This window comes from Syngnathoides biaculeatus, chromosome 3, assembly GCF_019802595.1.
Source record: "Syngnathoides biaculeatus isolate LvHL_M chromosome 3, ASM1980259v1, whole genome shotgun sequence".
Classification (NCBI taxonomy): Eukaryota; Metazoa; Chordata; class Actinopteri; order Syngnathiformes; family Syngnathidae; genus Syngnathoides; species Syngnathoides biaculeatus.
In genome coordinates this window covers 15,718,027-15,742,355 of record NC_084642.1, presented here as the reverse complement: position 1 = coordinate 15,742,355, position 24,329 = coordinate 15,718,027, and the positions used below count along the sequence as shown (strand labels likewise).

The 24,329-nt window shown below is 40.7% G+C and overlaps 1 protein-coding gene across 1 annotated transcript in view; it reads right to left on the bottom strand.

Annotated features, from left to right (window-relative positions):
* Positions 1–24,329, bottom strand: part of LOC133497496 (protein unc-13 homolog C) — a 137,157-nt gene that overhangs the window by 49,705 nt on the left and 63,123 nt on the right. Inside the window, exons 14-18 of the mRNA XM_061813390.1 lie at positions 24,099–24,167; positions 14,714–14,803; positions 11,843–11,971; positions 7,049–7,182; positions 4,394–4,479 (exon numbers count right to left, since the gene is read on the bottom strand). Of these exons, the coding sequence (XP_061669374.1) occupies positions 4,394–4,479; positions 7,049–7,182; positions 11,843–11,971; positions 14,714–14,803; positions 24,099–24,167 (508 nt within the window). The remainder of the gene's footprint in view (positions 1–4,393; positions 4,480–7,048; positions 7,183–11,842; positions 11,972–14,713; positions 14,804–24,098; positions 24,168–24,329) is intronic.

Genomic DNA, 24,329 nt, shown 5'->3' with positions numbered 1-24,329 from the left:
TTTCTCCTTCTTTCGTGTCCAACCTGGTGTACATGTCTTCATATGCCTCTTGTTTAGCCTTTGCCACCTCTACCTTTGCCCTACGTCGCATCTCGATGTACTCCTTTCGCCTCTCCTCAGTCCTCTCAGTATCCCACTTCTTCTTCGCTAATCTCTTTCCTTGTATGACTCCCTGTATTTTGGGGTTCCACCACCAAGTCTCCTTCTCCCCTTTCCTACCAGATGACACACCAAGTACTCTCCTGCCTGTCTCTCTGATCACCTTGGCTGTCGTCGTCCAGTCTTCCGGGAGCTTCGGTTGTCCATCGAGAGCCTGTCTCACCTCTTTCCGGAAGGCTGCACAACATTCTTCCTTTTTCAGCTTCCACCACATGGTTCTCTGCTCTACTTTTGTCTTCTTAATCTTCCTACCCACCACCAGAATCATCCTACATACTACCATCCTATGCTGTCGAGCTACACTCTCCCCTACCACTACTTTACAGTCAGTAACCTCCTTCAGATTACATCGTCTGCACAAAATATAATCTACCTGCGTGGTTCTACTCCGCTCTTGTAGGTCACTATATGTTCCTCCCTCTTCTGGAAATAAGTGTTCACTACAGCCATCTCCATCCTTTTTGCAAAGTCCACCACCATCTGCCCTTCAAAGTTCCTTTCCTGGATGCCGTACTTACCCATCACTTCTTCATCGCCCCTGTTTCCTTACCAATATGTCCATTACAATCTGCACCAATCACAACTCTCTCGCTGTCTGGGATGCTCAGAACTACTTCATCTAGTTCCTTCCAGAATTTCTCTTTCAACTCTTGGTCACATCCTGCCTGTGGTGCATAGCCGCTAACCACATTATACATAACACCCTCAATTTCAAATTTTAGTCTCATCACTCGATCTGATACTCTTTTCACCTCCAAGACATTCTTAGCCAGCTCTTCCTTTAAGATAACCCCTACTCCATTTCTCTTCCCATCTACTCCGTGGTAGAATAATTTAAACCCTGCTCCCAAACTTCTAGCCTTACTACCTTTCCACCTGCTCTCTTGGATGCACAGAATATCAACCTTTCTCCTAATCATCATGTCAACCAACTCCTGTGCTTTTCCTGTCATAGTCCCAACATTCAAAGTCCCTACACTCAGTTGTAGGCTCTGTGCATTCCTCTTTTTCTTCTGACGCTGGATCCGGTTTCCTCCTCTTCTTTGTCTTCGACCCACAGTAGCTGAATTTCCACCGACGCCCTGCAGGTTAGCAGTGCCGGGGGCGGGCGTTGTTAACCCGGGCCACGACCGATCCGGTATGGGATTCTTTAGATGAACGCTCATATTTGTTTGGCACAGTTTTTACGCCGGATGCCCTTCCTGACGCAACCCTCTGCATTTATCCGGGCTTGGGACCGGCCTACAGATTGATTAAACGAAATATATAAGATTTTTGATCGCAAATCATTTCAATTACAATCATTTCATTACAGTCACTAGATAGCTACAGTGAAGAAAATAAGTCTTTGAACACCCTGCTATATTGCAAGTTCTCCCACTTAGAAATCATGGAGGGGTCTGAAATTTTCATCGTACAGTAGGTGCAAATCCACTGTGTGAGAGAGAGAGAGAGAGAGGAGAGAGAGAGAGAGAGAGTCTAAAAAGAAAAATCCAGAAATCAACATGGATGATGTTTTTAACGATTTATTTGTATTATACAGCTGCAAATATGTATTTGAAGACCTGAGAAAACCAATGTTAATATTTGGTACAGTAGCCTTTGTTTGCAATTACAGAGGTCAAACGTTTCCTGTAGTTGTTCACCAGGTTTCCACACATTGTAGGAGGGATTTTGGGTCACTCCTCCACACAAACCTTCTCTAGATCAGACAGGTTTCTGGTCTATCACTGAGAAACATGGAGTTTCAGCTCCCTCCAAAGATTTTATATTTGGTTTAGGTATGGCCTAGGCCACACCAGAACCTTGAAATGCTTCTTACAGAGCCACTCCTTGGTATTCCTGGCTGTGTGCTTCGGGTCATTGTCATGTTAAAAGACCCAGCTATGACCCATCTTCATTGCTCTGACTGAGGGAAAGAGGTTGTTCCACAAAATCTCACAATACATGGCCGCGGTCATCCTCTCCTCAATACAGTGGAGTCATCCTGTTCCATGTGGAAAAGCATGATGCAAATACTTATTAGCAGCTGTATCACACAAATAAATTGTTAAAAAAATCATAATTTGTGATTTCTGGATTTTTCTTTTTATATTATCTCTCTCAGTGTGAACATGCACCTGTGATGAAAATTCCAGACCTCTCCATGATTTCTAAGTGAGAGAAATTGCAATATAGCAGGGTGTTCAAATACTGTCCTTCACTGTAACTTTCAGGCTCACTTCTTTCTTCTTTTACTACTGCTTTTTCGTCATTGTATTAATTATCCAGCTATCAGAATACCCTTTGGCACCATGCTGCCTCTCATAGGTCATTCATAACACTGCAGCAGACATCGTTGGTTTGAGGGAGTAAACGCAATTATCTGCGGATATATTTGTGTGGTGTACTGTGTTGGTCATCTCGACTACGCCCCACTCTCAGAGCAGTGAGAACACCCTTAGCAGTCTTTTTTCTATTAATTTGCAAAGTCTTTAAAAATCTGTATTTGTATACCTTTCTTAACAAAAGTAATTCTATGATCTACAGTAGAGTCAACCATACTGTGTGCGCACCACACACCTTACGCGCCCCATGTGTGGTTTAACAAAAACATCTATTGTTGGATTTTTTTCACAACTCCCTTCTGCATCCCGCCTACGCACCACCAATCCCAATACTTTGCGGAGGGGTTAATCCGGAGCACACTAACCTAACAGGAAAAGCTTGCTCAATCACCTATAGGAGGTATTTTCAGTCTATTGGGGAATAAAATGGAGCAGCAGGAGTTTTCTTATTGCGACTGAAGCCACATTTAAACCCGAAACATTTGTCTTACTGAATCAAAGCACCTTAGAGATTTGTGCCTTGATGACTGACGTTACTTGGGTGTTTTAGAGATTCTAGAGATTAGGTCATGTAATTCCTGCGAGGAATGGACACTTTTTTTTCTTGAAAGGGATAACTCACCATCAATACATTGAATTAAAAATGATAGTACTAATGGGATGTTTTGAACTCCTATTTTTATGTCAGTACTGTCATTTTTATTTTTTCCAAGTTTTAAATATTTTATTTCTCTATATTCAAAAGCTTTTCATCATGAAAACCACATTGAGTTACCTTGTGTTTGAAATGCGCTATACAAATAAATTTGGTTAGCTTACTGTAATGAGTAGAATAATGCTGCTTGGCATCGTTGCCATAGTGTAGATGTAGCACGACTTCCCTCCAGGGGATGTCATGATACCCAATTACAAAGCACAGCAAAACTACCGCAACTGATTGTGCTTTTTAATATGTTCTACTTTTTCATCACTGTACTGTATGTACAGTAAATAATTGGGAAGAAAAATTGGACTTATGGAAGTAGTGTTTGTTTGTCCGTCACAGTATAACAGGAGGGATGTTTGAGAAAGTGTCCACTTATAAAGTTTGTGTCTTTACTAGCACAAAAAAAATGTTAAAGTACTAATTTAGCAACCAAAATATCAAAACCTCTATTTATTTCAAAACTATCTTAAATCTTCTGCCTCTGCTGGTTAGCCATCAATTTCACATGAACAAATACTTCACTCTTCGATCGATTACCTGATTACTTGATTATTAGGCTTGCTAAGGCTTTCATATTTATTGTACTTGAATTATGTTGTTTTGGTATATTATCAATATTGGTAATTTGTAATCGCAATATGAGGTAGACATTTTTTTTAAATTCCTGTATTATATTATGTGCATTTGTTCATGAGGGAAATTTGCTGCCTACCAATTATTGTATTATAGTGTGTGTATATTCATATTACAATAGTTCCTCAGATCTGAATTGTGATGTTAGCCACCTCATAATCAATTTCAAATGTGCAAAAAATGGAAAAACTCCCTTGAGCACCACATGCTTGGAAAAGAAACAAAACCAAAGCAAAAACACATTTTAAATGTTTTGTTGCAATTGTCTGTCACTGTATTGTTCCCTGAATAAGTTGTTGATCTGGACTCGAATTGTGTGAATCAATAGTGTGTAATCAGTGAGCAGTGTGGGTGACAGCTGATGAGCACCATTGTGACAGCAGCGGATGAAGTCTTGAATGATTGGAAGTGTTGTAACTAAACCTGTTGAGCGCATTAATCCAATTAGTGCTTGGCGAAGAAATACCTTCACACTGAAATGTATACAGTAACAAGCACCATTTTTTTGTATATTTTATTGCACCTAAACATCAAGTCATTATATATCGAGCTTTGAGGCTAAGCTTACCTTCCATGGCGTACTTCATGTCCAGGGCAAAGAGGTTCCACATGATCTCCGCGCTGATCTTTCCCGCGTTTAGCTCCTGCGGAAACCTGGCGGAAATGCGAATGGATTCCAATCAATCTCATTTCCCTATCATGACATCTTCCACCGGGTAGCCGGAGAAGAAACCGTCATGGTTTTGCAAGATGATACAGTTGGCGAGGCTCACAGAGGAACGAGATTGGTTGGAAAGCGTGGCAAAATCAGTAAGTGAAGGGCTATAATCTTAGATGGCTATAGAGCAGGAGTCACCAACGCGGTGCCCGCAAGGTATGTTCTAAAAATACCATAGGCCACAAAATATTACAATTATTTGTGCTTTAAATTCTGAATCTGACTTGCTTACGTGAATTAATTTTTTAAAATACCTGTAATGTCATTTACTACAATAAATTACAACAAAAATATTTTGTGTATGTGTAATGAACTGAGTCTGAAATTTGCCGCAAACAGGTCACGTAGTCCTTCATACGATCGGTGCTCACGAAGTAGCCCTCAGCCTCAAAAAGGTTGCTGAGACCTTGTATAGAGAGGTTTCACCCAGATACAGAACTTCTTTCGTAATAAGATCTTAATAAGTTATGTTATGTAGTTATGGTAACAGTAATACATTTATTTGCACTCCAATGCACTTTTCATTTAAAAATCTCAAGATCTAAATTCATATGGACTCTCTATCTGCAACACATCTACCTTTTCGTGATGTTGCATGTTCACTTCCGACCGGCGCGTAAATGTCAAGCGACAACATGGGAAATGTGTTGAATCTCAAAAGTGAATTGAGACTGAACCCAGCAGCACACTGCAGTGTTGAATGGAGGCTCCAGCTCCAGATCTTTGAAAAGCAAAAACGTATGACGCCGTTTTGACCTCAAAATGCCGATGCTGACCTTTTTACTAGACAAGCTTGAACATGCTGCTGTGCATTGATGCATGCAGATGTGGATTTTGATCTTAGACGTTACAGTGTGAAAACCTCATGTTACATACCAAATTTTCATTGAAATCTCACACATATTATTTTTGTAATGGCATTAATGTAAAGATTAAAACCTAAAATGAAGAGCAATAGAAAAATAATAATCACATACATAAATGTAAATGAATAATCAGTAACAAAATAAAAAAAATGAAAAAAATCCATAATACAAAAACAAAAATCTGCTCCTTGGAATTGGCAGTCAAAGTTTAAATGTGAAACGTCAGTGGTTTAATTGTCCGTATCCTCAGACAATGATGAGAAGACATGAATAGATGAGTTGCCTGGCTGGGAGAAAGGTCACTTCTTATGGAAATCCTAAGTGTCGCTTTTTACAAGCGCAAAGCACTTTTTCCGGGCTGAAAGCATAATTGCCACAGTCTGAAGAATAAACACAAAGTGTGAGGAGGAGGTCCATTTGTGCTGTGAGTGGCAAATGATGGAAATAAAAACACATCTTGGGAAGAATCTTTCCTCCTGCTTTCACGTCTATCATGCTTTATGCCTTAACCAAACAACAAAATAAATTTATGTGCATGCATTTTCCCTCTTTGTGAAGTCAAAGCTGGCTATGGCTACTTTTCATCAGGATTAGTCTCTAAACCTTCCTCTCATTTCGAAATGAACACCGATCTATTCATATTTTAGCCCTGAAAATAAATTAAGCACCCCCGTATCTATATTTGGCATCAAGCCCACTTGAAGTTTTTACCACAAAAAAACAGCGGGGGTCGTTACGGTCCTGGAACTTGACCAGAGGAGGAAAAGTGGAGGAAATAGATAAAATTATTGCAGCGCTATCATTAGAAGGAGAGGGTGAGGGAGGAAGCTGCGGGCATAAACTGTCGTAATGAGCATCGTAAATCAACTAGATGCAAACAGAAAAGAAAATGAACTAAAAATATGAATGCATAGAAAAAGGATGAGGGTCCATGTAATCTATATAAGTGGGGCAGCAATGAGAGAAAAAGAAATCATTTGCTGAATTCCACTGTTTTCGTGAAATGTGCAACATACGCACGAAAATTCCAATCTGCTATTTAATTGATGGCATTGTTAGGAAACCATTCAAGTAAGTCTCAACTGTCACAATGGCCATATGATTAAATTGGCTCGGTCGACGTGATGAAATTAACTCAACCATCCATGTCCTATTAGGCTTCTCCTTATTAGAATCAAGCGTGAGCTGGAGCAGATCCCAGCTGACTTCTGGGCAACAGGCAGCTTACTCCCTGGACTGGTTGCTGTCCAATCACAGGGCACATATGGGTCAGGGACAAAGATAAATGAACAAGTCTTCATTGACCCAAACATGCATGTTTGCGAAGACCATCGGACACAAAGAAATCCCGTGCGAGCACGGGGACAACATGCAAACTGCACACAGTATGGAAGGAGCAAAGATTCAAACCGAGAAAATTGGAATTGTGAGGGTGACATTCTCACTACTAGCCCACCACGCAAGTCGTGTGGAATGTGCGAAGAGTTTTCCCCAATGTCTAGTCTTTCGAAAAGTATACCAATATATTTCTACTACTATATACTCATCACATGCAATTATACACAGTCAACATACATACAAAATCAGTGAATTCGTTGGTATGGCCATCCCTAGAAATTGAGAGTATTGCAGCACATACTGGTTGATGACGGGCGTGTAGGCAGTCCGGTCCTCGTCGATGACTGATACCATGAGGGTGATGAGTTTGGGCCAAAAGTCCAGGTTCTTGATGGACGGTCCCTGCTCCTCACGTGGGATGTCCTGCTTTCGGCTCTGCAGAGAAAGTGTTAACCTTCGTCACTAAGGTGGCTCTTGAGATGAACATTGGAGCAGGATAAATGAAAGTGACACATATAAAAACAATTTTTTTCAAATCCCCAAGCTCTTATGCTTAACATTTGTTGGGGCGTAATGATTAATGTAATCTTGGGATTTCTCACAGAGGCACGGAGGTGGACAAGGCATCTTCAGTTAAAAACATTCATGACTTAAAACATTTTGACCTTTCAAATGATGCACCAATAATTATTCGTCATGCAGCAAACAAGAAGGCACACTCAGTTCCAGAAATATTTAGTGTTTCATTTATTGTTCTATATTTATGACTGTGATTGTGACTTTGCTGGCGACCAGTCCAGGGTGTACCCCGCCTCCTGCCTGAAGATAGTCGGAAAAGGCTCCAGCACTCCGGTGACCCTTGTGAGGATAAGCAGCTCAGATAATGGATGGATGTTTCTCTACGTGTGTGTGTCTTTATGTCATTTCTTCGTTTGTGTATGCATATTGCAGCCTATTGTAGATGAATGGAAAATGGTGAAACCCATTTGATTCTGTGACTGAATAATTTAGCAAGAATGATCTAACAACCTTCAGCATATTGACTTAGTGTAGCACACAGACGAGGCGTTGTTTGAATGAAAGATGGGGAATCGGAATTACGTGTCCATCTATTTCTCAGGATCCAATCGACCCTGGCGATGTTTAACTTTGTTTTAGGTGCTCCAGCAAAAAGATTCCGTTGCGTCTTTGGCAGCATTAAGGAGGGCGAGCTGACACAGTTTAATCTCACACAAGGACGGAGATGATGATCGTGTAACACTCAATTCTGGGTTGCCTCCTTTTAATCATATGGGGTTGGGACTGCCAGAGTAATGAAAAGGATTACATCATTCGGTTCGAGGCTTCTCTCGAATACTTCTAATTTGCGTTTTCTGTTAAAATGTGAAAAACGCTCTGTGACCGCAAAAGACGCAGAGGCACTTTGAACTTTACATTCTTAACTCCTGAGACTCGGGAATTACCCATTTCGAGGAGTCTTAACAAGCTGGAGACAAAAATCTCTCGTATTTTTCTGTCGAGAAACTCCACGAATGGAAAAACAGTTCATATGTTTATGAATTAAAAGGGACGTAAAAGAAAATGGACTTCTTTGCTTGTACAAGAAGCCGTTGACACAGCCATCAAGTGTGAAATGACACAACCTCAAGTACATTGTTGGAGCCTATGTTAGAAAGTGTGTGTAAGCAAGGAGCTCCGATATTTTTTAATTTAATGTGTTTGTCAACATGACCATGCGCCGCATACACGGAATCTGCACAGTAATTGACGAATCTAACTCTGTGCTGAAGTGCTGCTTCCACAAGTGAAAATCCAAGCAAATGGGTGTGACGAAAAAAAAATTGAATCAGAAGCCCTTTTTTTTATTTAAAAGATTCTAATGGATCGGTACACTGACTAATGAATCGTATTACCTTGAACATCACTTTGTGGTTTCTGACGCAACCTCTTTGAGTGTACCCTGCTCACTTAAAAGTCTCGTGAGACTTGTCATAGTTACGTCAAAAAGCACTGTGAGTTTGTGAGGGAAATTGCAAGGACAAATTGGAGATTCACAACTCCCCACCAAGTTTCAAGTCCAAAGTGTGGAAGCCATTGGGACATTGTATGAAAAATGTAATTGAAACACTGCATTAAATCAACTTGTAAACCCACTGAATCGACCCGAATCGACTCGGTCAACTCTAAAATGTACCATCCTCGAATCATATCGCATTCCATTTATTGAGGTATGCATTGAGTCATATTTATTGGAGAGATGCACACCCTTTAGAAACAAATTTTTAAGGGAGGTTGCTTTACTTATTTTTCAAAACTAAAATTCAGATTTTGTGCTTTAAACAGCTCTTCTCGAGGTTGTCTGGCTAACGCCTAGCCGTACCTGCACTGGCGCACCTTGCAGCAGAGAGCAGGTGGCCTGAGAATCGGCTCGCTTGCATGAGAAAACAAAATGGTCTAATTTGGATAGGGCTGTAAAAAATAGCAAAGTGTGTTGTAATTCTTTATCCAGTGGATATTTTGACAAACGTGAAACAGAATATTAATAGGACATGTAGAAACCTTTGATTTGTGAGGGAAAACAAAAGGCAAAATAGGTCTCCTTCAAGATAAAATAATAATAAAATAAAAAAAAGGTTTTCCATACTATCTTGGGAAATTGCAAATGCATTGCTGGTCTTAAATAGCAAAATGAGAACTAAGTGTAGCAATGGGACTTTGTAGAAATGCGTGACTAAATTCCCGTTCAATTGGAAACACGACTAATGAAGAGAACGTCCCTGCAGGGATGCTAAGTCAGTCATCAAAAACCCTCTCTGTGCAGGTGCAAAAGTGAAGGACGCATTTGAAGTTTCCTCCATCGGGTGCAGCATGCATTGTGTGCAAACTCCCTTTGCTCATTTGTATTTGTCTCAAGTTCCCATAGCCACATTGTTGTGATTAAGTAGTACAGTACTGGTTATTTAGTTATTTTTCTACACCAATGGGATCTCATCTCACTTGCACGAGGAAGAGAATACACCACCATAATTTCAGATTTCATCTTACGACCACTACTACTCCTACTGTTTTGGTGGAGACAATAGTCAGAAGATGGATTGCAGCATGTTACGCTCTTCGAGGCCTTTGAGTGCTTTATGTTGATTGTTTGGTGCTCCTTGGGGCCTATATGCTAGGCGCCAACATTTGCATTCGGCTGGCACTTCATCAAATTCCCTCATCAATTACCACAATTCAACTCCAAATTAGTCACAAACTAAAGAATGCACTCAGGTGATGCACTTGAATCCTGAAATACTAAGCGAAGATCGCCTAAAAGGGAGTGGGGATTGTTAATGTTGCATTGTCAAGGTTTTGCTTGAAGCAAAAATGTATCTTTTGTCACAACTGCTTCGGTGTCATTGAAATTGGCACTAGTGTTCTCTATTTGGCTGACAAGTAGTCCGGGGTGTGCCTGTCATATTGCCCCAAGTCAGCTTGGATAGGCTCCTGCTCACCTTCCACCCTAATGAGGATAAGCACTATGCTTTAGAAAATTAATGCATGGATGACCCTAAACATGACTTGTTTCTATTTCGCCAAAACTTTCAAACATCATCACATCTAACATGCATCCATCCATCCATTTTCTTTGCCGCTTATCCTCACAAATGTTGCGGGGAGTGCTGAAGCCTATTCCAGCTGTCAACGGGCAGGAGGCAGGGTACACCCTGAACTGGTTGCCAGCCAATTGCAGGGCACATAGAGACAAACAACCAACAGCACTCACAATCACACCTTGGGGCAATTTAGAGTGTCCAATTAATGTTACATGTTTTTGGAATGTGGGAGGAAACCGGACTGCTTCGAGAAAACCCACGCAGGTACGGGAAGAACATGCAAAATCCACACAGACAAGTCCGGGATTGAACCCGGGACCTCAGAACTGTATGTTTGTCCTCCCTTTTTTTTATCATTTTACTGCATTGCATTGGCCTCACTGTTCTAACACTTTTGGAGCAAAGTAAAGTTGCGCTGATTCCAAACGTTCTACAATCTTCCGCAGGTTGTCTTTTCTCTTTGTCATTTACCTTGATTGAGCAACATGTATCTTCTTAAACACATAAAAAAGCTCCCTTTACTGTGAGGATTCTACACACTGTTCAACTGGGGTCCCCTCCTCCAATTACTCCCCATCACCCTTATGGTTATTTCATGCCCAGGCAGAAGTAGCAAGCTCAGTGGTAATGTTCATGGTCATGTGACCCAACATGCCTTACTACGGCACAGCTACTTCTCGGCCTTTCTTGTCACGAGACTTGGCTTTCAAATGAGTTGTAAGCATGGTGACAGCGAGGATAGCTTGTGGCTCTGACCACAATATTTTATGGTTATGGCGAGGTTCACTTTTGGGCAATGTCTTTTTTCCCCCTCTTCTTCTTCTTGATAGTGCCTGTCTCCAATGAAACAAGTGAAAAAGGACAAACAGTAACAGCAAATGTGCCTATCTCATCAGCATGGTAATTGCTTGCAACAGCTCTGGCTGGTTAAATAAAAGAAAAGCTTATTATTATACTTTTGGAGGTGATCACATCCCATTATAGCCTAGAACGGACATTATCTTCTGCTGTTTAGCGGTCATAAAATCCAGCAAAGTTGCCAAATAATCCACCCAGATGTGGCCAATGAACGAGAACACCCGTAAATCCTTAACGCAGCCAAGTGATGCTGTGTTTCCAGAATCGCTCTTGCCTCATTTAAGAGCCTCCAGGTGGTCCCGGCAAACCAGCAATATTCATGAAGACTTTAAAAGGCAGCATGGGATGATGTTATTTTTGGACATTGGGTAAACTCTTTGGGCTTCCTTTAGGAGACACAACTGAAATCAAGTGTTTCACATTTTTCTGGAGATATTTTGACCGGCTCTTCCTTGCAGAATAATTTCATTTCAGCAAAACTGCATGAACAGCCTTTTTTTTAAACTCCCCATAGCTTGGATTTAAACCATCAACCTCAGAACTGTGAGGCAGAATAACTCTGAGGCCAACGTGTTGCTCTCTTTTGATTAAATGTAATAGTAAAAATGAGCCGTGTTCATGGCAACGGTGCCTCATCTTACCTGGTCCAGCAGCTGATTATACAGCTCGTGGCAATTATCGAAAATGTATTTATATGTGGAATCCAGGCAGGCTTTCACACAGTCCTTCACCACCTGGCTGGCTCTGGGCGGAGTCTGAAGCTCTTGGACCTACACATTCACAAACACACGTGCACACAACCATTAATGTAAGTGAAGGCTCTCACCCTTGGCGAAGATTTGCGAAAGTTCAAGCCCTTCGCTGGAGGTAATCGCATCACCTGCATCTCTTGGCCATTAATACGGCAAAACCAATCAAATAACTTTGTGGTCAATACATGCGAGCTAACACTTGACAAATACTTCCTAAACCCTGACCCATTTTTCATCCATTTGACTGCTATGCCATCTAAAATATTGCACGCACTCTGTGCTCACTTACGAGCGAATGCATTTTCAAAGAAAGCTTTGATTCAGCCATTTCGATCAATTAGATAACAGGGCATCTGTCGATCCGAAGTGGTTGAACATTAGTTTGTCTGCGTTTCATCAGATTTGTAGATTTTGTAATCCCTTAATGGAGTAGCATTTAAAAATGTGTCCTGCTTTGCTGTCCATGCATAATTCCCACAAATTATTGATGTTCCCTCACTCTGGTCTTTTAGTGGTTCACTGTCGCACTATTTAGACAAATGTATTGGGACACTCTATTTTAATGGGATGTACTGAAAGCCTGTTTCATACAAACATTGGGATTAACTGTAATTATAATTCATAACAGGATAGGGAGAGACTGGCATACTAATTTTGGTTGCGTCACTGCCGTCGGAATGCCCACGAGGAACTTCCGTATTTACTTTGCAGGTTACTTTGAATCTGAACCTTTCTTCTGAAAATATGGCACATTTTTACTTGCAATAATGTTTGTGAGGGAAAACCTGAATTCTGTTTGGATTAAACTAGCATATTTAGTAAGTAATATAAAATCAGGTAATGTTCATATTTTTTCCACAATTAAACCGCTGTTAAAATTAAATCTTAAACGCAAAAATTCCAGTGAGAGTTGCGTGGTAAATGCAATTAAACCTACCACGCAATTCGTCATTGTGCTGCTGATGTTATCATATCACCTTCTATGTTCCGACAGTCTGTTTTTATATGATTTCCTGGTGGGGAAAAAAGCCAAGCCACTTACAGGCATTATGCATACTACAATTGACATGTGGTGTTCAAGTGTCCCTGCAGTATATCTTAAAGAGGCTCGTGCACATGGAGGAAGGATGACACCAGATTGAAAGCTGTGGCAACCCAAAGCGACACTTTGTTTACAGAATCCATCTTAGCTATCCCTCTGTGATTCAGTGTTCAAGCACTGCCACCACCAAGAGGGAGTTGAATGGACCTTTTCATACAGACACTGTTGACAGTGGCGGGGGCGAGGAAACAAAGCAGGGAAGTGGGAAGCATTTTCAACACAGAAGCTTTCCTGTATAGGATCCATTGCATAACCCTCTAGTCAAGGACTTAGTCGGAACAAAGACATTCATCATTTTAAATGGTCAATGCTGTTGAGAGGAGTGGAGGGAAGTGGTATGCACCTTTCAGGAATTGTAAGAGTGAATTGATTTTGTTGAAATGAAATGAGCCCCCATATCAATACTGGTTTATGTTTACAATGAAATGCTCAGAGAATTTTATGGGAGTGATCATTAATGACCCGTTTCAGAAGCTTAGTCAAGGTTTTGCACTAAAAGCTTACATGTAACAAAACGTGACAATAGTTATTGCTGAGCTCCATCATTATTTATCACCATCTTTATGTTTCCATCAATTTCTTTTATTGATTCTATTCTTTTATTACCGCACTCCACTCGGTACTCTAATACTACTCATCATGTTCCTTACGGGTAGTCGAGGCCAAGGCTATAGGAATAGAGACCAGGCTAAGACCTCCAGGCGCTGAGACTATAAATGCGAAGACTACTTTGAGGAATTGAGACCAAGTCAACACCAAGGCTGAAGAAATGGGAGACAAAATCAACGCCAAAACATTAAGGAGTTGACACCAAGTCAAGACCAAAGTCGAGAAAATGTCATACGTGGTAAAGGACAGGACCTTTGAGTTTAACAAAAGTCAAAACCAAGAATTCATGGGGTTTAAACTAGATGATGCGCAACACTTTGAAGAGCTGAAATGAACAAATTGCTTGACTATGATTTTAGTGAGTTTGGACCAAGACCAAGGAAATGTAAGACAGAGTAAAGACCAAGACTCAAAGAATGTGAAAGCAAGTTAAGGCCAGGACATTGAGCAGGTGAGACCATGGCCAAGAAAATGTGATCAGACAACTTCTCCTGTCCAGGGTTATAGGGAACAGGATACAGATACAAGTGGCGTCATGCCTGTGATACAACCTCCAAATCCCCCATTACATGTTGGAGGCGTTTAGACACAACAGTGACAGAAAAATGATGACTTTTACAGGCAGTGTGCTTTGGCGGATCTGTGACACAAGATTTGAATCCTGTTCATATCCAGTCACAGTCATTCCAATTGATTCTGACAAACCATTACGTGAAGGCACATATTTTGCATTGGAAATATCTTACGGCAAACCACCAAACAAAAATGTCATTAAAAGAATATGTACTGAAATAATGATATATAATAAGTCAAGGCCTTTTTAGTGGAACACAGAGTTATTATTCTGATGTATGAATGGCAACAGGTGGATACAAAGATTAATTTTACATTCTGACATATTCTGGAAGAACATTTAAATTTTTTTTTGCCTGTCACAATTTGCAGCTGTCTTAGATAGATGACACTGATACATTATTAATCGAAAAAAACTTTCAGACCAATTAAGTGAAATTGGATCATTTCCCACCACAGTTGTTGGGAATCACTACCTTCATCCTGAAGAACGTGATGCTTGTCAGAAGATCAACGGTTGACTTCAAATCTTGCAGACGCTCTTGGTTCCCCGCAGGGAAATTATCCTGGATGAGATAAAAAAAAACAAAACAGAATTGTAAAGATATCGCCCTCTCACTGTCATTTCGCCCCAAAATATTAAAATGGATTACAGATTATCGCCCAGTAGTCACAATGAGTGTGTCTAATCTCTGAGCAGACCAGGGAGGTCTCCTCTGATGAAAACTTTGATTTCAGTCCCGTGAAACCATCAGGCAGTGCACAGGAGCGTGAAAAGGAGCATTTAAATCCCTCACAGCATCCCGGCACCTTTCCATTATTATCACCCCCCCCTCCTCACTCTCTCTTGCTGTGCACTAGTACAAATTTACCTGCTATCAATGCACAGCCAATAGTTGGAGGAAAGATCTCAGCCGTGGCTTGCAAGCTTCACTGCAAAAACACACTTAACGTCAAACTAGCATCAAGGCTTATCTGCACATTATGGCCTTTAGAACAGGTTGATGAATTATTCAAAGTAGAATTTTCCAAAACCACACATTGGGCTTTTGGAAGAACATGAGAGTCTCATCATGGTTTCGCTACCTTAAAATGAAACTTGAGGTATAGTCTCAAGGATCACTTCTCCACAATGAAATAAGACTGAACTCTAAAATTCTGCTTTTAGACATACAGTAAAGTGGTGGTTGAACAAACATTGTTAATTCATTTCCAGGCATTTTTGAGGGGAAAAAAGGGCCAACAAATAGTCTGAACCGAGAAAAGTTATTTCCAGTTTGGATTTCATTTGTTGTCATTGTAATACGTGTGCGCATCCTTGTGCTTTTGGTTTCCACAACTATGGACTGCGCTGACAATTTACCCCACTAAACTAATTGTTGGGGTTTTTTTTCTGTGATGCAAAAAGACCTAACAGATTAATTCAAGGCATAATAATCAATTAAATATAACCATATACTCATACTGCAAACATTTTTTCTGCATATGGGTCGCTGGAATATAATTAGCTGCCAATTTATTTATTTTATTTTTTTTCTAGACGTTCTGTAAAACTCAAACGATTTGTTTTCAATCCCTGACACATTCAATTAGATGTGCATTCTTTTTTAATGAATGTAAAATAATATTCCCCTAGATACTGCATTGTAGCAGCACTGGTCACATTTGCAACTTCACAGCTTGAAGCGTAAGTAGCATCAGTCACAAGGCTTTCTTTGCCTGCTGACATGGATATTCCCCAGACAATAAGTACACATCCACGCAGCCTTCGTACACAAGACAAATCATCAGTCATTTGGAAACGTGGACTTCAGAGTCAGCGGAACAGCCTTGAATCTTTACATCTGGCATAGTTCTTGAAATAACAATGCTGGGACAGCCAACAGCAACACACGCATTCATTGATTGTCATTGACAGCTGCTCAATTCAAATATGTTAAATGGAGGCCCGGCAGTGAATATCACTACGATGGTTTGACCTAAAATGCTGTGGCATTCAACCCTATCCTGTATTACGTGTCTTTTGAGACCCCTTAACAGCTAAAATCACTGAGAAAAAGGAGCCATTTACTCGAATGGGTTTTGTACTTTGCATGAAGAACCTTTTTTTTTTGTCTTTGGGTCCCAGTGTTTTTGTGGGGGACAAGCTACCATACTACTACTACATACTCTTGGTGGTGTGCTAGCATCTCTCTTTGAATGCTGTGTTCCTCTTACTTCATTCATCCATGTCAAAGATTTGGATTATGAAAGATGTCCAAATCATATCAAAAGTCTGCAGCAACCAAAGATCTTAAATGCTTTGTTCTCTAAACCAAAGTACAGATGGAATTTTGTCATCACCTGCACGGTGTCATATTAAGTGTTGTGGACTATGACACAGTGAGAACAAACTTTAATCTCTGCAGCAGTGTCACCTTAACTCACATCAGTAGAACAATACTTAAACTGTGCAAAGTGATGCTGTAAAAATGTGTTTTAATCTCATCATTTGTGAAATCTATGAACAGCAAGAATGGTTACCTCATTTGACTTGCAACACACCGATTTCTGCATGGAAAACACTTATGTGTATTTTTCTCATAATGAACAAAAAAGTAAAATTCTATTCTATTCCAGTAGATATTCCTCCCTGGGGGACTGCTGCATGCATTTAATAAAACATTGCATGAATATATAGTTGTTTTTCCTGACCTTAAGTCAACATGTTGCCAACGGTAAGAACGGTTTCTAACAAGTTTGTATGCTGGTGCGTGTCTTAGAAGCAAAGTGCCTCCAGGTGCCTTTGCAGACACACACATCGACTATCTAAATAATGCACTGTTAAGTCAAAACATTATTATAGGTGGATGCTGCAAACATGTTACCCAGAAACAGAAGTGGGTAAAAAAAAAAACATAAAATCTGTTTTTACGAAGATTACAAAAGTTTTAATTGAAAACCAGAATGGAACTCAGAAGTGGCCTCATCAAGGCTGGAAAAACCTTAACATTTCTGTCCTGTAGTTGATGCTAATGTCCATGTCAAAAGGAAACCTAATTGTCACAAAGTGTCCCAATTTGCCCCAGTTCTAGCAGACAAAAAATGAAAATGAAGTCCTCGATCGGCACTTAATTCACTCGCCACACCAAAATAGTTTTTATTGGCTCATGTGCCATCTCGCTTCGAGTTTTGTGATGTTTGAATAATATGAAATAAAATAGACAGATTGAATGATAGAATGTCTAACTAAGGGACTAATTAAGCAACTAATTACCTGACTGACCAACTCACTGACACACTAACTGAGCGTGACCCGTCAGGCACTCCTGATGTTTCGTGGAAATATGTTTGGTAATGCTAGTGCAAACAAACTGACTGGTTAACTGACTGAATACCCAGCTAAGTAACTAACTAACTAACCTACTGACTGACCCACTGGCTGACTAACTTACTGACTGACCTCAACGTATGCGCCAAACTGCCTAACTACCCAAGCAACCTAGAACAAGTTGGCCCGTGTTGAAAGGATCTGAAACCAATTCTTGAAAGTTGAAAACATCCTGGTTCTTGCATGGTCAATATATTGACATGTTACCCATTTTGCTTGCATGTGATGCTCTGGATCAGTGTATAGAGCTCATGCATGTGACGTTACCATTTTCACGGCACCATATTGGCGGTCAAAAAGAGGTGCTCGACAGTACGCGGAATATACACCATGCCTGAGACGGTTGTGCTGTTGGTTGTTATAACAGATGAGACAGATATTCAAGAAGATCATTCTGTGGAATACCACCTGAAAAGACGAGAAAAGATTGATGGATTTCGGCAATTAATTGTGATGGATGGTACACAATCGATCACTTCATTTCAGGTGGGAATTATTCTTCTCAATCTCAAATTCCCAAGAAGTATTTATAATACCAAGTTGGCTCATTTAAGAACAATGCATTAAAAAAAAAAAAAAAAAACAAAGAATGTCATCTCCAACATACACGGAAGCGTATTGCGGCCACACGTTAAACTTCGGTCAACCTCTCCCCAACAGACTTTTTTTTTTTTCTAATATGCATTGTTCTCAAATGAGTCCAATGCGTATTTTAAAAAAAGAAAATATACCGTCAGTCACACGGAGGTTTAGGTAGGTTAATGTTTGGCTGTAACACGCTTCCATGTACAGGGGCTGAAGCTTATCCGAGCAGTTTGTTTTCTTTTTTAAATACGCATTGGACTAATTTGAGAACAATACATATTTAAAAAAAAACATCTGTCACGGAGAGGTTTACCAAAGTTTAACGTGTGGCCACAAAACGTTTCGTGTACGGACAAGTGGAAGCGGGTTAATAGTCCACTTTCTTATTGGCGACATCTACTTTGGCATTAAATATGGGTCCTCTATGCCAAGTGTCTCTCATTTTTCCACGTAACTTCGTTTATTATATTTTCGTCTCGTCTCCAACCGACTTGCTAGACTGTCAATATGGCCAGTCACGTGACTTCGGTGACGTAAGTGCATAAGCTCTATACGGCAGCATATTCTAGTTCTTGCTAATATCCAGCAATTTCACTTAGCTATTGAAGAGAAGTGGACTAACATTCCACAGGATACAGGAAACAACCTAATCAACTATTTCAATGAGATGCGCTGTGCTGCAGGAGGCATACCGGATCCTGTCTCATTTTTTGACCCTTCCCCAAAACAGGAAATCATCAGTATTTAGAGTTTCCATTTATTGTGGACAAACCAAGGCACACAGTTTCACTAATAATGTATCTTGACATGTCACATCTGTGAGGCGGATGGGTGATCTCAGCAAAGGAGAAGTAGCTGAATAGCACAGACAAAAAAAAAAATTGTGAACCGTATTTGAGAGCATTAGACATTTTTTGAACATCGAACTAGTCCTAAATCTTTAAGTTCAACTTCAACTGGGAACAGTAAGTGTTGCGTTCGTAAATTTGTTTAGTATATTGTGTATGTATTACAATACATGCAGAAGGACAAACAGTGGTCCCTGCTGCACATTTCTGCAAAGTATGTAAGTGAACATTATTATATATGTGCCAGCCCAATGTATCCAGGTGGCGGACTCTTATAATCACTTGCTCAAGATTAAGGGCACAACTCCCTTGGGTGTTTTCTGAAGAAGCATGCCTTTATATCAACCTGTCCAAACAACAAGTGTGGTCCCGGGGAATCTTGCACATTCCACAGGGGACAGTGAGTGGATATACAACATGTCACCGTATATCAGACCCGTTTCGTTACCACTGATTCAAGGCCTCTAGTATTATAAAAACAAACTCTGTCTCCCTCGGAATGTGTTTCGGAGAGCGGGGAGAATTTCACAGAGTGAGCCCTGTGGGAATCCTATTCCTTTCCAATTGTGGTCAAGTGGCCTTGCTCAGAGAGAATGAAAAAGAGAATGAATAGTGCCTATGCATGTGTGTGTGAGAGAGGAAGTTTCTGCGTGTGATAGGGACGCAGCAGGATGGTGCTGGCAGGTGATATTTTGTAATTTTGCTTTGTGTGAATGTCACTAGGGCCACGGGAAAATAAAGGGGTCAATCATGTCATCACAGTCACTTCACCCGACACACACACGTGTTCGCGCGCGCACAGGAACACAGCATGCCTACTTTGAGTCTACATTATTCCTCACATCTTTCCGTCCTCTCAACCCATCCTCGTGTTCCGTTTGTTGCTGGAGCGTCAGCTGCTATCAAGGTGCTCACCCACTTGCAAACCAACACATTGCGAGTGGGTCTGTGTCGGTTCACTGCATGGTGCCACCAGCTGGACTTAGGTGAATTTGATTCCGAGTGAGGTGCTCAGGTGCACACACAGAGGGAAGGAAAAAAAAAAAAAGAGCATTGGGGTTAAAGTGCATGATGTACCTGCATGTGGACGCATGTGTATGGATGTGTGTGTGTGTTGGGGCTAACAAGATTAGAGCTCATGGGATTGTTCTAGAAGCTTATGTACTAAATGTCAGGAATTCAATCTGTCTGAGTAGAATAGCGCAGCACCCTTGGCAGCTGGTTGTGCTTTTCCCAACCCCAACTATCGGAAATGAAATTTTATTTGCTAGAATCTGTTTATTTTTCATGCTGCTGTGTTTTAGTGTTTCAGTGCAATGTTAGCCATATCTAAATCAAATATTGGAACTCTTACTTTTGGCTGGGAATGTAAGTATTTTAACGCTGTGCTATGTTTGTCTTTAAACTACAACAAAAGTTGAACCAAAGCAAATGGAAACACAATTGTGCATCTTGGAGCTGTTAACTTTTAAAATCAGTGGTATTCTTGTTCTAATGGATTTTTGTTGAAAGTTGTCACCAGTAGAGATATGACACGCAATTACCGGAATATTGCCCAAAAGTCATTGTACTTTCTCATTAAAAATGACTTGAGTTTTTGCCAGCTTTCACTCATGTTTCTTAGAAATGGGCCAACCAACCAAAATGATTGACAAATTAATCGAGCTAAGCCCATGTGTGGCCCCACCACCGTTTTTCTTTGAAATAGGTTTTGTTGTGGTTTTATAATCCTTATTACAGGAAATATGTGAACAACCGACTGAAAGTAAAACTAACTGAGTTCCTAACTAACGGACCTTGACTCATGAGCCACAGCTTGATCATGTTTTATGGAAGCTGCTTTGTAGTGTTTGTGTAACTGCAATTGCTCCTTAACCAACAACTGACTCATCAAGTTACTAACTAACCTTCTAACTGATTGACTAAGTAAGTGGCTGACTAGCTAACAGACTGGGAGGAAAACACTAATTGACTCAGTAACTGCCCAAGAAACGAGCAAAACAACCAGGAAAGGAAAAATTCACTAATACCATCCATCCATCCATTTTCTTAGCCGCTTATCCTCACAAGGTTCGCGGGAATGCTGGAGCCCATCCCAGGGTACACCCTGAACTGGTTGGCAGCCAATGGGAGGGCACATAGAGACGAACAGTTGCGCCTAGGGGCAACTTAGAGTGTCCAATTAATGTTGCATGTTTTTGGGATGTGGGAGGAACCCGGAGTGCCCAGAGAAAACCCACACAGACACGGGAAGAACATACAAACTTCACGCAGGCAGGGATGGGATTGGACCCGGGTCCTCAAAACTGTGAGCTCAACACTGTCCAGCTGCTCCACTGTGCCACCTGAGTAATATCAGGTAACTAAAAAAAAAAAAAAATCAATTAACGAACTGACCTCAGCTGATACATTTTGGAGTTCTTGTGTAACCTTAAAACCGAGTGACTGAAACTGCCTCTCAGACTAATGAACTAAATAAATAACAAGCTGAATGGCTACCTTGACTGGAAACAAAGCACCAACCGACTGACTTAGTGACCAATTCACTTATCACCTGAATAAGTAACTGGCTGACTAACAGAAGGACTCCCTGACTGATTGGTCAGCCAACTAGCAAATTAACTCACCAAGCAGCTAACTAAGCAACTCAGTGACTAATAAACTGATTTACTAACTGACGAAGTCTGGATTTGCCTTCACAAAAGATAACATTCTGGCTAAGAGCTGGAGCTTTACTGGAAGGTCAAAGATTTGTCTAACATTGTCGGAAAGTGACAGCGATCATTCTACCAATTTGATCTATGTTTTTATGTACAGTAACGTCGTATCTCCGATGGTATATCAATTGAAAAATCAATAGTGCTCTCACTTTGGCATGGAATGATAACTCCGGAAAAGTTTAAAGCAGATTTGTTAGATGTTACGACCAGCAGTGTTGCTGCCAAGAAACCTCTGTGGTTGCGGGGCCAAGTCCTAATTGCGGTGGCATCGCTACACTGTACACTACTGTAGTTTATTGCACAAATAGATCACATCAACACGTACCGACACGCTGCGAAATAAATAACACACCTCACTCGATCTGTCTGGAGGGTATAAAACATGAAAGAGTGGCGCGGCGCCTGCTCTCGTCATCAAACACACGGCATGTCGCTAACAGGTCATGCGGAAAATCCTCCACGTACTGTAGAACATCTGTGCTCGGGAGCAAATGTTGGAATGTCACCAAGTTACTGACCATGAAGGGGGAAGAATCAACATCATTTAAACAAACAGCCCATTGATGTTGTGAAACAACATGTCACTGCCACTGTATCCAATAGGTCATGTAATATGTACTCTATCTTGACAATGTGATGTTAAATCCTCTCTCATTTAATAGTGTTTTGAGATTTTTTTCGACAATTACGAATTTTCAGGGGCGGTGCCATTTTCGTGAGTCACAGGACCTACGTGGGCGTATGTGACGTATTACATGCCGTTCCAAATGCTCGATTACATGGGACACCATTGTGCCCAGCTCTGATTACTTGGCTTTATCCTCATCTGATGAAGAACTAGCAGTATCGTTTGATCGTGACGATGGAGGAATACTTCCATACAGAGCAGCGGAGCCGTGAGCTGGCTCAGCCGGGGAGCGAGTTCATGGCTCCGCCACTCAGCTATAAATTATGTTGAATATTCGGATGGTTCTTCGGGTGGAATGACGTGGAGTCTGATGAGCTCATTCTGCCAAGCGGCAGAGGCGTGAGCTCGCTCCCCGGCCGAGTGAACGACTTGCTCAGCAGCATTATTTACAGCCACAGGTTCAAATCCGTATGGAAGTATTCCTCCATCTTCCTGATCAACCGAGCGGCCGAGCCGCTCATGGCTGTGTATGGAAGTATTCCTCCGTCTTCCCGATCAATCGAGCGGCAGAGAGCCGCTCACAGCTGTGCCGCTCACGGATGTGTTTGGAAGTATTCCCCGTCTTCTCGATCAACCGATACTGCTATTTCTTCATCAGATGAGGATAAATCTGAGAAATCAGCGATGGGCACAATGGTGTCCCATGTAATCGAGCGTTTGGAACGGCATGTAATATGTCACATACGCCCACGTAGGTCATGTGACTCACGAAAATGGCAGCGCCCCTGAAAATTCGTAATTATCGATAAAAATCTTCTCAAAACACTATTAAATGAGAGAGGATTTAACATCACATTGTCAAGATAGAGTACATATTACATGACCTATTGGATACATTGTTAATGCAAACCACTGGATTTCCCCTTTAAATACACCATTAATATTCTTTTGTGTTAATAAATCCCCACATCTGCAGTTTACGCCCCAGTTGACTGTTTGAAGAAATACCGTTCAGTAGTTGTATTAATAAACGTGCCACAAAAATGTTTCAGTAGACTGTGGCGTGTGCACGCCACAATGTTGTGCACATCCATGTTTCCGGTTCTGGAGAACTATATGACTTTCAGTGTTTTTCTTCTTGCCAGGTTTACTGAAAATAAACTGCAATCTTCACATGGTCACTAAAATTGTGCAGGGGCTCTATAAATGCTTTAGCAAACATTTTACGCTGGTGCACCAGCAGGCTCACTTTTTTTTTTTTTTTACTGATCTTCCCTGACTAATTTGCACAAGCTATTTAGTCATTTATCATTCATTTTTTGGAAAAGCATCCCCTCTGGCTTTTTTTCTTCCAATGGTGTTATGTTACACTATGTTACACACTGTTGTAATGTCTCATGCCTGTGTTATGATTAAATTTATCACTATGGGGTAATGGGGGAGGTGTTATGATATGAGGCATTTCAAGGTGACTGTCTTTCCGTTATACATACATTCACATTAACATTTATAAAGCATTCCTGTTGGTTCAGAGAACATATTTCATAGCGAATATGAACATAAATGATGGGTGGGTTTAGTTTACAGTTTAGATGTTTAAATGTATCACCAACAACAAATGTCCAGTTAACAATAATACATGACTATTTTTATTAGAAATAGGTTGCGGGTAAGCATGAGACGTAGGTTATAAAAGTTGCTGAGACTTACACGATATTTCGACAGGTCGATCCTCAATGAGTTGTGCAGCTGATCCAGTAATTTAACAAATTTCTCCCTCTGTTGGGATGAGAAATCAATTACAATTAAGTCACCATTCAAGATTCAGATCAAATAATTTATACCACTGGTTGTTGAACAGAATTTTCTCCATTTGTAATGTTTAGCAGCATGATTTGAGCCCTTTGATCCACTTATTAAAATTGAAAATATGAACAACTC